General features: G+C 47.3%; 1 protein-coding gene across 2 annotated transcripts in view; it reads left to right on the top strand.

Moving 5' to 3' along the window:
- The window catches only part of LOC110528991 (SLIT-ROBO Rho GTPase-activating protein 3), a 120,462-nt gene that overhangs the window by 76,344 nt on the left and 29,101 nt on the right, over nucleotides 1–15,017 (top strand). For both annotated transcript variants that reach the window (XM_036983710.1, XM_036983709.1), the window contains exons 6-11: nucleotides 160–288; nucleotides 5,672–5,893; nucleotides 6,098–6,199; nucleotides 7,355–7,552; nucleotides 8,606–8,690; nucleotides 13,841–13,868. In XM_036983710.1, the coding sequence (XP_036839605.1) occupies nucleotides 160–288; nucleotides 5,672–5,893; nucleotides 6,098–6,199; nucleotides 7,355–7,552; nucleotides 8,606–8,690; nucleotides 13,841–13,868 (764 nt within the window). The remainder of the gene's footprint in view (nucleotides 1–159; nucleotides 289–5,671; nucleotides 5,894–6,097; nucleotides 6,200–7,354; nucleotides 7,553–8,605; nucleotides 8,691–13,840; nucleotides 13,869–15,017) is intronic.

Below are 15,017 nucleotides of genomic sequence, written 5' to 3'. Positions count from 1 at the left end.
ACACTAAGCCAGGCCACCAGGCTGCACAGCAATCCTCCTATGTTATATATCCTAGGTTACCATTTAGCCCACTCAACGTTGCTTCATTTCATGGACTGTTTTCCCCCTCTTTGTCTGCTCTCCATTTCTCTCTCTCTTTCTCCCCTCTCCTTCCCCCAGAGGCAAGCCAAGTACTCCGAAAACAAGCTGAAGTGCACTAAAGCCCGCAACGACTATTTGTTGAACCTGGCAGCAACGAATGCCGTTGTGGCGAAATACTACATCCACGATGTCTCTGATATGATTGATGTAAGTATGCGATAGACACACAGGCTGGTTTGTGTCTCACTGCTGGGATTGTCCAATGTTGGTCTAACGTTGGTCTAATGTTGGTCTAACCTTGGTCTAACGTTGGTCTAACGTTGGTCTAAGGTTGGTGTAATGTTGGTCTAACATTGGTGTAACGTTGGTCTGTTGGTCTAACGTTGCTACACTATATATTCTCACCATCTGTTTCACGGTTCGCAGCCCGTTTGCTGTATTGCTTCAAGCTCCTCTGTTGGTTTGAAACACAGAAAGAGTTTACCTCCATTTTGTGTCTCCTAATCTCAAACACAATAGTTTGTTCTAAGCCCTCCAGTAGTACCGTTGTATGTCTAACTGAATGGCTGAATGACTATATCTAACTGATATATGTTACCACCCAAAAGGCATTGTTATGATTCTTCTGGAAAATGAATGATGACTTCCTGTCAAGGGAATGGTTCAGTGTTGACAGTCAGAATACCTTCCTCCTGGTCTTGTCTTCCCTCTCTTACCCCTGTTCTCCTTTCCTCCCTCTGTCATGCCCTCATATATCTGGGAGGGCTTGGAGTGCTGTCAGGGCTAAGGCCCCTTTGGAAGCTGTGCTGAGAGACTTGGAGCGGAGCGTGGCCCTGTTACTGTCACACACCACACTCTCCCAGGGAGCCAACCAAAACACACTGATGGTGAAACATGACTCTGGGTGACACACACACACACACACACACACACACACACACACACACACACACACAGAAACGAATCTGGTCCTATGTGCTTCCTACTTCAAAACAAAACACTTCCCTTTTATTTTACTTCATTCCTCAAATCTACAGTACAGCTAGGGTTTTCACCCTCTTCTTTTGGTCCACTTCTAATAAATAATGTGTTACGTTGAACTGTATGCAACTTCCCCTCCAGAGTATCCATTGGATTATAGAAATAGAGAGTAATACACAGTCACATGACAGAAAAGACCATACCTAGGTGAACCACCATCATAATTCAAAATGCAAAGCCAATGCAGCCCAGCAGCAAGTCTGCCTGAGAAGTCTGTGATTACTGTTGGTGAACAGGGTGAGTTTGCTTTGTGGACCACTAATGGCTGGAGGAATGAAACCCTAGCCAGGGTCTGGGTGCCGGCTCTGTGTATACAGGCAGCTATGTGGCCAGTATGGTTGGCAGGGTTCATTCAGCCCCGGGTTACCTGGTAGTTGTGGCAGGGATCATTCAGCCCCGGGTTACCTGGTGGTTGTGGCAGGCATCATTCAGCCCTGGGTTACCTGGTGGTTGTGGCAGGGATCATTCAACCCCGGGTTACCTGGTGGTTGTGGCAGGGATCATTCAGCCCCGGGTTACCTGGTGGTTGTGGCAGGGATCATTCAGCCCCGGGTTACCTGGTAGTTGTGGCAGGGATCATTCAGCCCCAGGTTACCTGGTGGTTGTGGCAGGGATCATTCAGCCCTGGGTTACCTGGTGGTTGTGGCAGGGATCATTCAGCCCCGGGTTACCTGGTGGTTGTGGCAGGGATCATTCAGCCCCGGGTTACCTGGTGGTTGTGGCAGGGTTCATTCAGCCCCGGGTTACCTGGTGGTTGTGGCAGGGATCATTCAGCCCCGGGTTACCTGGTGGTTGTGGCAGGGATCATTCAACCCCGGGTTACCTGGTGGTTGTGGCAGGGATCATTCAGCCCCGGGTTACCTGGTGGTTGTGGCAGGGATCATTCAGCCCCGGGTTACCTGGTAGTTGTGGCAGGGATCATTCAGCCCCGGGTTACCTGGTGGTTGTGGCAGGGATCATTCAGCCCTGGGTTACCTGGTGGTTGTGGCAGGGATCATTCAGCCCCGGGTTACCTGGTGGTTGTGGCAGGGATCATTCAGCCCCGGGTTACCTGGTGGTTGTGGCAGGGATCATTCAGCCCCAGGTTACCTGGTGGTTGTGGCAGGGATCATTCAGCCCCGGGTTACCTGGTAGTTGTGGCAGGGATCATTCAGCCCCGGGTTACCTGGTGGTTGTGGCAGGGATCATTCAGCCCCGGGTTACCTGGTGGTTGTGGCAGGGATCATTCAGCCGCGGGTTACCTGGTAATTGTGGCAGGGATCATTCAGCCCCGGGTTACCTGGTGGTTGTGGCAGGGATCATTCAGCCGCGGGTTACCTGGTAATTGTGGCAGGGATCATTCAGCCCCGGGTTACCTGGTGGTTGTGGCAGGGATCATTCATCCCCGGGTTACCTGGTGGTTGTGGCAGGGATCATTCAGCCCCGGGTTACCTGGTAATTGTGGCAGGGATCATTCAGCCCCGGGTTACCTGGTAGTTGTGGCAGGGATCATTCAGCCCCGGGTTACCTGGTAATTGTGGCAGGGATCATTCAGCCCCGGGTTACCTGGTGGTTGTGGCAGGGATCATTCAGCCCCGGGTTACCTGGTGGTTGTGGCAGGCATCATTCAGCCCTGGGTTACCTGGTGGTTGTGGCAGGGATCATTCAACCCCGGGTTACCTGGTGGTTGTGGCAGGGATCATTCAGCCCCGGGTTACCTGGTGGTTGTGGCAGGGATCATTCAGCCCCGGGTTACCTGGTAGTTGTGGCAGGGATCATTCAGCCCCGGGTTACCTGGTGGTTGTGGCAGGGATCATTCAGCCCTGGGTTACCTGGTGGTTGTAGCAGGGATCATTCAGCCCCGGGTTACCTGGTGGTTGTGGCAGGGATCATTCAGCCCCGGGTTACCTGGTGGTTGTGGCAGGGATCATTCAGCCCCAGGTTACCTGGTGGTTGTGGCAGGGATCATTCAGCCCCGGGTTACCTGGTAGTTGTGGCAGGGATCATTCAGCCCCGGGTTACCTGGTGGTTGTGGCAGGGATCATTCAGCCCCGGGTTACCTGGTGGTTGTGGCAGGGATCATTCAACCCCGGGTTACCTGGTAATTGTGGCAGGGATCATTCAGCCCCGGGTTACCTGGTGGTTGTGGCAGGGATCATTCAGCCGCGGGTTACCTGGTAATTGTGGCAGGGATCATTCAGCCCCGGGTTACCTGGTGGTTGTGGCAGGGATCATTCATCCCCGGGTTACCTGGTGGTTGTGGCAGGGATCATTCAGCCCCGGGTTACCTGGTAATTGTGGCAGGGATCATTCAGCCCCGGGTTACCTGGTAGTTGTGGCAGGGATCATTCAGCCCCGGGTTACCTGGTAATTGTGGCAGGGATCATTCAGCCCCGGGTTACCTGGTGGTTGTGGCAGGGATCATTCAGCCCCGGGTTACCTGGTGGTTGTGGCAGGGATCATTCAGCCCCGGGTTACCTGGTGGTTGTGGCAGGGATCATTTAGCCCCGGGTTACCTGGTGGTTGTGGCAGGGATCATTCAGCCCCGGGTTACCTAGTAGTTGTGGCAGGGATCATTCAGCCCTGGGTTACCTGGTAGTTGTGGCAGGGATCATTCAGCCCCGGGTTACCTGGTAATTGTGGCAGGGATCATTCAGCCCCGGGTTACCTGGTGGTTGTGGCAGGGATCATTCAGCCCCGGGTTACCTGGTAGTTGTGGCAGGGTTCATTCAGCCCCGGGTTACCTGGTGGTTGTGGCAGGGTTCATTCAGCCCCGGGTTACCTGGTGGTTGTGTCAGGGATCATTCAGCCCCGGGTTACCTGGTGGTTGTGGCAGGGATCATTCAGCCCGGGTTACCTGGTGGTTGTGGCAGGGATCATTCAGCCCCGGGTTACCTGGTGGTTGTGGCAGGGATCATTCAGCCGCGGGTTACCTGGTGGTTGTGGCAGGGATCATTCAGCCCCGGGTTACCTGGTGGTTGTGGCAGGGATCATTCAGCCCCGGGTTACCTGGTGGTTGTGGCAGGGATCATTCAGCCGCGGGTTACCTGGTGGTTGTGGCAGGGATCATTCAGCCCGGGTTACCTGGTGGTTGTGGCAGGGATCATTCAGCCCCGGGTTACCTGGTGGTTGTGGCAGGGATCATTCAGCCGCGGGTTACCTGGTGGTTCTACCACCAGATGTTCCCCCTCTCTCCCACATCCCTGCTGGTCTAATGCTGGGTGGTTACTGTGGTATTGCCCCAGGCCTGCCTGGCCTCTTCTGATACTCTGAACAGGTCAGGGAGTTGGATACAGAGATCCTGCATATGTAAAGTACTGTATGCCTAGAAACATATGATGCAATTTAACTGAGGCTTGAGGCTAGACAGACTTTTGACAATGAGAGAGATTACATCCAGGATTTCTCTCTTTAAACAGTTCTAAACATTAACTGTGTGAAGTGTGAAGGAGCGCCAGGAGCTGTAGGCTACACAGGGGTCTGCCAGACGGAGACCTCTGATTGACGGCTGTGTCTCTGTGCTGGGTCACTTTGTTGGAGCTGCTTCTTGTGTCTGGCAAGCAAAAGGGGCCATGTCATCCCAAATCCGGCCCCACTGCAGGGAAAGGGATTGTGAGCATGACTCGCTGTGCTTTGCCGCCACAAGCTTTGCAGAGGATAAGGGCCTGTTTGTCATGCCACACGGAAACAGTCACTAGCAGCCAGACATCAAAACAGACATCCACACTGCAAGTCAGCCCTGTCCACCCGAATAAATGGAAATAAAGTACAGACGTCTTTTGCATGCAAATGAACAATGTCATCAGTTCTGCAGTACCAGTATTCTGCCTGTCAGCACTCCTGCTACAGTCTACTCATGATAGGACCATGATTCAATCAAAGCATGGAACTCATTAGAGCCAGGCAGTGTGTTTCTTATGGGATGTGGCTGTTGAAATACAACTCTGTACCATAAAGAGCTCTGTGCTCCCATATCCTTACTCATTGTACACCGACCCTGTTATAAAACAACCGCAGATATGGGGGGTTATCATTGGAGTCGAGCGCAACTTCCTGTGTGTTTATGAAAGAGTGTTTAGTGAATCACTAAGCAGTCAGACTCAGGCCCCACGAAGCCTCTTAGAAACCCACTTGGCTATAGTAATGAGGTTAGTTTATGCAGCTCCATGGTTGAGCTAATTATCTGTACTTGCTTCTCTAATTTGGTGTATTCTATTATTCTATTTCTGCCCGTTAACCCCCAACAGTGTTTAATTTGGAATTTAGTTCATGTTGGAGGTCAGGTTAGTAACATGCTCGTAGGAAATGAGCGGAATTGTGTAACTAAATTGTGTGCATGCTAAAGACTGAGTTCATCACATTGCCTTGTGTATAATGAGGGCATGGATTCAGACTGGTTTGTCAGGTTGTTCGTAATTAGGGCCAGTATGTTCTTAGACACATGACCTGTGCTGGAAAACTCTGGACCCTAGGCGTATGCTTCCAGTCAGGTCATGATCAACTCCTTTATTATATTCTACTCTTATGTTAGTTATTGTATTATACTATACTATAATGACTGCATCTACAGTGCTGCGACCTGGGCTACCATGCCAGCCTGGCACGTACCTTCAGGACCTACCTGTCAGCTGAGTACAACCTGGAGACTAGTCGCCACGAGGGCCTGGACATCATGGAGAACGCCGTGGACAACCTGGACTCCCGCAGCGACAAGCACAAGATCATGGACATGCACAACCAGGTGTTCTGCCCTCCCATGCGCTTCGAGTACCTGCCCCACATGGGGGACGAGGTGAGAGGTGTTAAATGACTGATACATTTGGTACATTTATAGATTCATACTATATCTTTATCAAAATGTATCTAAGTTACAAGTACAACCAATACATTTTTTAAACCATGGAAACCACATTCATGCCAGCAGCAAGCATGTTTTTTTCCAATCCTGTGAGACAGTTTTCCCAGCCCGTACCTCTCTGTCTATGTGTCCTCTCAGGTGTGTCAGGTGAGTGCCCAGCAGCCTGTGCAGACTGAGCTCCTGATGCGCTACCACCAGCTGCAGTCCCGCCTGGCCACGCTCAAGATCGAGAACGAGGAGGTGAAGGCTTTTTTTAATTGTACCTTTATTTAACTAGGCAAGTCAGTTAAGAACAAATTCTTATTTACAATGACGGCCTATCTTGGCCAAACCCTAACCCGGACGACATTGGGCGAATTGTGCAGCACCCTACAGGACTCCCAATCACAGCCGGTTGTGATACAGCCTGGAATCAAACAAGGGTCTGTAGTGATGCCTCTAGTACTGAGATGCAATGCCTTAGACAGCTGCGCCACTCTGGAGTCCATGATAGCGCCCCCCCCCCCCCCCCCAGTGTGTCTGTTGCTTCCCCCCACTGAGTCTGCTCTGTAGCCTCTGTCACCTCTCTCTCTGACATGCCCAAACTCAGCCGGTCTTTAGAGACCATCAGCTCTCATCGCAAGTTCATTTCAGTGGCCCACACACACTCCTTGGGAGCAGAGAGTATATTAAGCTTGTGATATTAACTTGTGTGAAAACACTAATGGGTGCATGTTCCATGTAGATACAGTACATCACTGTTGATGGTCTATTGTGTGTTGTGATGACTGGTCCTTCTCAGTGGGAGCAGCAGGCAGTGCGCACACACACACACAAACACACACAAACAAACACACCTCTCACCCTCTGAGTAGATGCAAGTGCTAACGGAGGTGCTAATGACCCTGGCTGGCTAGCTACAGCCTGCCCTGATGACTATGCCTCCGTCTCATAACATCTCATATAACTGGCGGGTAATCTCAGCGCTGTAGAGAAAGAGTCCTCAGCCCTTTTACATCCAGACAAACCAGACGCTCTTCATATTCTGCTGTTATTCTGATGGATGGCTGACCAGTGGGTCATCTGGTACACTGCCTATGAATGAGCCCTGTACCAGTTGTTATTCAGGGTCAATTTGTCTTTGAAATGGGATATGCCAGTGATCGCTCACACTTGACCTTGCACATGTCGTAGGGAACCCTGAAGTTTAAAAAATCTTACTGGCCTATTATGTTACAAAGGACCTGGATCAGATGACTGAGGAGGAAATTCTGTTTCGTTTGTCACCATTTCATTTTTTGTTGTTGAAATTCTTCCCTTTCTTGTTGTTCTGAAGGACATGGATCAAATGACTGAGTAGGAAATCCTAGTTCATCTGTCATCGTGTCAGTTGTTGAATCGTTCCCTTTGCTGTAGGTGAGGAAGACACTGGACGCCACCATGCATACCATGCAGGACATGCTGACTGTGGAGGACTTTGATGTGTCCGATGCCTTCCAACATAGCCGCTCCAATGAGTCCATGAAGTCTGTTGCCTCTGAGACCTACATGAGCAAACTAAACGTGGCCAAGAGACGGGCCAATCAGCAGGAGACAGAGGTCTTCTACTTCACTGTGAGTACCTGCCTGCTATACATAGCCTTCATACCTGCCTGTTATACATAGCCTTCATACCTGCCTGTTATACATAGCCTTCATACCTGCCTGTTATAGATAGCCTTCATACCTGCCTGTTATACATAGCCTTCATACCTGCCTGTTATAGATAGCCTTCATACCTGCCTGTTATACATAGCCTTCATACCTGCCTGTTATACATAGCCTTCATACCTGCCTGTTATACATAACCTTCATACCTGCCTGTTATACATAACCTTCATACCTGCCTGTTATACATAGCCTTCATACCTGCCTGTTATACATAGCCTTCATACCTGCCTGTTATAGATAGCCTTCATACCTGCCTGTTATACATAGCCTTCATACCTGCCTGTTATACATAGCCTTCATACCTGCCTGTTATAGATAGCCTTCATACCTGCCTGTTATACATAACCTTCATACCTGCCTGTTATACACAGCCTTCATACCTGCCTGTTATACATAGCCTTCATACCTGCCTGTTATACATAGCCTTCATACCTGCCTGTTATAGATAGCCGTCATACCTGCCTGTTATAGATAGCCGTCATACCTGCCTGTTATACATAGCCGTCATACCTGCCTGTTATAGATAGCCTTCATACCTGCCTGTTATAGATAGCCTTCATACCTGCCTGTTATAGATAGCCTTCATACCTGCCTGTTCTGCCCTGAGATATGCAGCCATGCCTCAGGACAACTGCCTGTTAAATCTGTTTCACAGTTAAGTAACATACCTGGCTGTACTGCCATAGCCACTGCAGTGTACAGTACTGCACATCAACATCAAGCCATCAGCCATCACACTATTCTATAAAACACATATGACAAGCCCCATGCTTTGGAAATCACATGGAAATCCAATTATCCCTGGAACAGATTGAGTTTGTTCCGTACAGAGTGAAACTGACTGAATGTGTTCTCTGGCCTCTGTGGTGGATGGCAGGCGTCTCGGCCTGTTCCAGTCACATCCCATTAGCGCTGTTCACTCACTGACGCCTTCATCTGGTCTGTTTGGGTTCACAGAAATTTAAGGAGTTCCTGAATGGCAGCAACCTCATCATTAAACTGCAGGCCAAGCATGACCTCCTGAAGCAGACACTGGGAGAAGGTAAGGCCCCTCGGTCTCTCCACCAATGACATCATATCTATTTAAATCAATGTTAGTTTGACACCCCTTCTCTTAATGCTCCTACTTCCTTCTGGTCACAGTGATGTTAATGGCAGGCGCCAGGCCTTGCGTGTTAACGCCTAGCTCAGTATGAGCCAGAAATCCCTATGTGATAGGTGATGGGTCTGTAAAATGGCCGCCATCAGGCCCAGTAGTGTTGTGGAGCTCTTATCTAATGAGCAAATCTGAACCAGGCAGAGGAAGCGGGAGGAGACCACATGAACTTGTTTATTCTCAAGGGGCAGAAGGGAACTAGGGAAGAGGAATTAAGTTCAAATTCAAAGGCGAGTTGCATCAAAGGAATCACAAGAAAACACTAAAGCACCATCGATCCCCACTCCTCTCTTCTCATTTGCACGAGTGAGACATTGCACTGGTTGGTTCCTGTATGTTGTAGCCTCTAGGAGGATCCTGGAGGAGTATGGGTAATATAAACCCCCGCCCTTCTCGCAGAGGCCCCTCCCAGGAGGTCCTTTGTCACCTCAGCCGTGAGTAGTTTACGCCCAATCAGTCAGGATGTCCCAGCAGCACCATCTCAGCAGCTGCTACTGCACCAGTGGTTCACCTAGTAGAGAGGGACAGCAGGCACAACCAGCTGAGGCCATGCACGCACACACACACACAATTTCACACCATACTCACATACAGTGCACAAACTTGGTCGACATGGATTTGTCTTGTCAGTCTAGGCATCCCTAATGTTCCTCTGTCATCTTCAGATCTCTATGAACTGATACCTCAAACTTATTGCTCAGACTGCTTGAATGTGTTTTCATGTGAACATAGCCCACAGCTTGTTTGTTTGTGTGATCGTGGCCCAGTGCTGCTGTCTGTGTAGGGACATACCAACAATGTTTAATTATTCAGGTGATCAATCTAGCCTGCTCATTAAGTGTGTGTGTGTGTGTGTGTGTGTGTGTGTGTGTGTGTGTGTGTGTGTGTGTGTGTGTGTGTGTACATGCGTGAATGTGTTATTGGAGAATACCACATGGTGCACACATCAGACCTCGCTGTATAGGTTCCTACAGCACTATGTCAACATGAAAACTAGTCAATGTGACTGGGATAGCTACTGTTCCCTCCTGGATTCTGAGCGGAAATCACAGATCTTCTGTATTAGATAGTTTAGAGAGGTTCACCATGAATATCTCCAGCTAGTCATACAAATACACCATCATAATGATTCATTGCCTATTGTTAGATTATGGTACTGTATTTGAAATGTAGGTTTAGAATATTGAGACCTCAACTTTACATCTTTTACATAAAGCATTTGGCTCATTGAACAAAAGTGCTTCAGTCACCAATTACTGCTGTATTCTTGTCGTTACGATGAAACACTTTACAATCATACCCACATACGGGTTGAAAATGGCAGATTTGGGCACTATTAAGCGCCTAAATTTGAATGCTATACATGATGTCAGAGCTCTGACTGCGCTTCACAGCATTGTATGGGTTTTGACTGACAGCTGTTCTGAACACCACGCGCGACAAGAAGCTGCCCCAATCTCTCCTGGTAATTGGGCTACTTTTTACATTTTTTTTGTTGTTAGAGTGAGGGAAATGCTATAAATTAAGATGATATATTTTAAAAGAAGAGATGTTGAGGATTATAATAAATACCACTTTGATGTAGTAAAGCAAGCCAAACACAAATGTGCACTTTACATTTCCCAATGTATTTTAATTCAACATTTTATTCAACGTTTATTCAACTAGGCAAGTCAGCCGTTAAGAACAAATTCTTATTTACAACGACGGCCTACTTGTAAAGCCCCCCCGGGCAAACCCTCCCCTAACCCGGATGACGCTGGGCCAATCATAAAACTCATGTCCTATACAGGGTCAACGTTTCTGATCACTAAGTTTGATGTACAATTACAAGATGACATGTCGTCATACCCTGGGTTGTTCTGAACAGAATGAGCTCATTTGTATTTATTCTTGAAGAGAATCTGCTGCAGCACACAAACCTGAATGCACTCATGACTCCTTTCTATACCCACCAACATTACCATCTGTTTCTCTGAACTGCCTTGTGAAGCCGAACACTGTAAGATCATGTTTTCTAACTTCGCTAGTCATGTTGGAAATAGAACAAGCTTTCAAATCATGCTCACCTGACCCAGATTGCGATTTATAATGGACGTTTTTCGGATTGCGTAAAGAACATCTTATATATACAGTGCCTTGCGAAAATATTCGGCCCCCTTGAACTTTGCGACCTTTTGCCACATTTCAGGCTTCAAACATAAAGATATAAAACTGTATTTTTTTGTGAAGAATCAACAACAAGTGGGACACAATCATGAAGTGGAACGACATTTATTGGATATTTCAAACTTTTTTAACAAATCAAAAACTGAAAAATTGGGCGTGCAAAATTATTCAGCCCCCTTAAGTTAATACTTTGTAGCGCCACCTTTTGCTGCGATTACAGCTGTAAGTCGCTTGGGGTATGTCTCTATCAGTTTTGCACATCGAGAGACTGACATTTTTTCCCATTCCTCCTTGCAAAACAGCTCGAGCTCAGTGAGGTTGGATGGAGAGCATTTGTGAACAGCAGTTTTCAGTTCTTTCCACAGATTCTCGATTGGATTCAGGTCTGGACTTTGACTTGGCCATTCTAACACCTGGATATGTTTATTTTTGAACCATTCCATTGTAGATTTTGCTTTATGTTTTGGATCATTGTCTTGTTGGAAGACAAATCTCCGTCCCAGTCTCAGGTCTTTTGCAGACTCCATCAGGTTTTCTTCCAGAATGGTCCTGTATTTGGCTCCATCCATCTTCCCATCAATTTTAACCATCTTCCCTGTCCCTGCTGAAGAAAAGCAGGCCCAAACCATGATGCTGCCACCACCATGTTTGACAGTGGGGATGGTGTGTTCAGCTGTGTTGCTTTTACGCCAAACATAACGTTTTGCATTGTTGCCAAAAAGTTCCATTTTGGTTTCATCTGACCAGAGCACCTTCTTCCACATGTTTGGTGTGTCTCCCAGGTGGCTTGTGGCAAACTTTAAACGACACTTTTTATGGATATCTTTAAGAAATGGCTTTCTTCTTGCCACTCTTCCATAAAGGCCAGATTTGTGCAATATACGACTGATTGTTGTCCTATGGACAGAGTCTCCCACCTCAGCTGTAGATCTCTGCAGTTCATCCAGAGTGATCATGGGCCTCTTGGCTGCACCTCTGATCAGTCTTCTCCTTGTATGAGCTGAAAGTTTAGAGGGACGGCCAGGTCTTGGTAGATTTGCAGTGGTCTGATACTCCTTCCATTTCAATATTATCGCTAGCACAGTGCTCCTTGGGATGTTTAAAGCTTGGGAAATATTTTTGTATCCAAATCCGGCTTTAAACTTCTTCACAACAGTATCTCGGACCTGCCTGGTGTGTTCCTTGTTCTTCATGATGCGCTCTGCGCTTTTAACGGACCTCTGAGACTATCACAGTGCAGGTGCATTTATACGGAGACTTGATTACACACAGGTGGATTATATTTATCATCATTAGTCATTTAGGTCAACATTGGATCATTCAGAGATCCTCACTGAACTTCTGGAGAGAGTTTGCTGCACTGAAAGTAAAGGGGCTGAATAATTTTGCACGCCCAATTTTTCAGTTTTTGATTTGTTAAAAAAGTTTGAAATATCCAATAAATGTCGTTCCACTTCATGATTGTGTCCCACTTGTTGTTGATTCTTCACAAAAAAATACAGTTTTATATCTTTATGTTTGAAGCCTGAAATGTGGCAAAAGGTCGCAAAGTTCAAGGGGGCCGAATACTTTCGCAAGGCACTGTACATATGTACAACATGACCAACTGGAGACCTGGATGGCAGGACAAATCAACATAACATTATGATTAAGATAGGGCATCTGTACTGCCAACATTATGTATAGAGAAATGGGTCAGTCATCACTATTGTCTCTCATTCATTGCTCAATGGATTCTATATAAAAGACAAAGGGCTTTTCTCTACCCTAGCTAATAAACCTTTGATTAACTATTGGCTTTGAAATGAGTTCATAGATGCAGCAGTTAGAGCTGTGGTTAGTGGGAGAACCCTTCTGATGGATACGGATTACAGTCATAACAACTAACGGACTTCTTCACTGCCAAACCTACACTCAATGTCTTGTGTTTACCTGTGATTAGAAAATGTTTATTGTGTGTGTGTGTGTGTGTGTGTGTCACGATTGTTGGTTGAATTAATGGACCAAAGCACAGCGTGCATAGAGTTCCACATGCTTATTGGATGAAACTCACAGAAAACAATAACGCTCAAAACAAACCGTGAAACGAATGTAGTGCTCGCAGGCAACTAGACATAGACAAGATCCCACAAAAACCCAGTGTGAAAAGGCTGCCTAAATATGATCCCCAATCGGAGACAACGATAGACAGCTGCCTCTGATTGGGAACCATTCCAGGCCAACATAGAAATGAAAAAACTAGACGACCCACCCTAGTCACATCCCGACCTAACCATAATAGAGAATAAAAAGGATTTCTAAGGTCAGGGTGTGTGTGTGTGTGTGTGTGTGTGTGTGTGTGTGTGTGTGAGAGAGAGAGAGGTGCTGTCTGTGTGTGTGTGTGTGTGAGAGAGAGAGGTGCTGTCTGTGTGTGTGTTTTTTGGTGAAAGTTTGAAAGAAAGTGAAACTATTTTAATATTTGCGTTTGGTGCTTGTGCGTGCACATGTGTCTCTTTGTGTGCTGAGACATGCACAGGGCTTTGGGACAAAGGGCTCAGTGAGCTGGCACTGACATTAAACAGTGTCACCAGTGTGAGATGACCCCCCCTGTACCCCCAGTCTTCCACCTCCCACCCAGAGCCCTTTTCTTCCCTAGGGCAGTGGGCCTGCACCCCACAGAGTCCTCTCTGAGGTTTCTACGGCGACAGCTCAATGCCTTTGTCTCAGGGATGCTGTTGTTGCTAGACCATTCAGTTTTCCCTCAATAGCTTTGACTATTCCCATGAAATCCTTCACTGAGCCCTGGTAGAGGAGCAGGAGTTAGCCTGCGCACCGTGCATACCATGGCCTCATATTCTTAATGACATTTCTCTCTTCTGTGTTTGCAGGAGAAAGGGCTGAATGTGGGACTACGAGGTAAGATGTCTTAAGATAACTAAACCATTTCAAATCCCCTGCCTTTGTTCCAAGACGCCTTTTCAACTGAACTTATAGAAATTGGATTTAACATGCACAGTCATTGGGTAGAGTAATAATGATTATTGTATGATGATTATAAAAATGTAACTGTAAAATATACAAAGTCCTACACTATCAAGTCTTCAGCCAAATAAATAAAGTCCCTAATGAATGATAACCTACATCTATGTATGTTTCCAAAGATCGTGGTGCATATTTAAGGTTATTGGGTTAAGGTCAGTGGGTGTCTGATACTTCTCAGATAGAGTTTAGTGTGTCAAATTGGAGGGCCTGTTGTCCGGACCTCTCGCAGTCTCTGTGGGGGTGCCACAGGGTTCAATTCTCGGGCCGACTCTTTTCTCTGTACACATCAATGATGTCGCTCTTGCTGCTGGTTATTCTCTGATCCACCTCTACGACACCATTCTGTATACTTCTGGCCCTTCTTTGGACACTGTGTTAACAAACCTCCAGACAAACTTCAATGCCATACAACACTCATTCCGTGGACCCCAAATTATCTTAAATGCAAGTAAAACTATATGCATGCTCGTCAACCGATCGCTGCTCGCACGCGCCAGCCCGTCTAGCATCACTACTCTGGACGGTTATGGCTTAGAATATGTGGACATCTATAAAAACCTAGGTGTCTGGTTAGACTGTAAACTCTCCTTCCAGATTCACATTAAACATCTCCAATCCAAAATTAAATCTAAAATTGGCTTCCTATTTCGCAACAAAGCATCCTTCACTCATGCTGCCAAACATACCCTCGTAAAACTGACCATCCTACCGATCCTCGACTTCGGCGATGTCATTTACAAAATAGCCTTCAACACTCTACTCAGCAAATTGTATGTAGTCTATCACAGTGCCATCCGTTTTGTCACCAAAGCCCCATATACCACCCACCACTGCGACCTGTATGCTCTCGTTGGCTGGCCTTCGCTTCATATTAGTCGCCAAGGCAACTGGCTCCAGGTCATCTATAAGTCTTCGCTAGGTAAAGCCCCGCCTTATCTCAGCTCACTGGTCACCATAGCAGCACCCACCCGCAGCACAAAGCCAACTCCTCCTTTGGTTGCCTTTCCGTCCAGTTCTCTGCTG

Source organism: Oncorhynchus mykiss, chromosome 7, assembly GCF_013265735.2.
Source record: "Oncorhynchus mykiss isolate Arlee chromosome 7, USDA_OmykA_1.1, whole genome shotgun sequence".
Classification (NCBI taxonomy): domain Eukaryota; kingdom Metazoa; phylum Chordata; class Actinopteri; order Salmoniformes; family Salmonidae; genus Oncorhynchus; species Oncorhynchus mykiss.
This window is presented reverse-complemented; position numbering and strand designations above follow the sequence as displayed.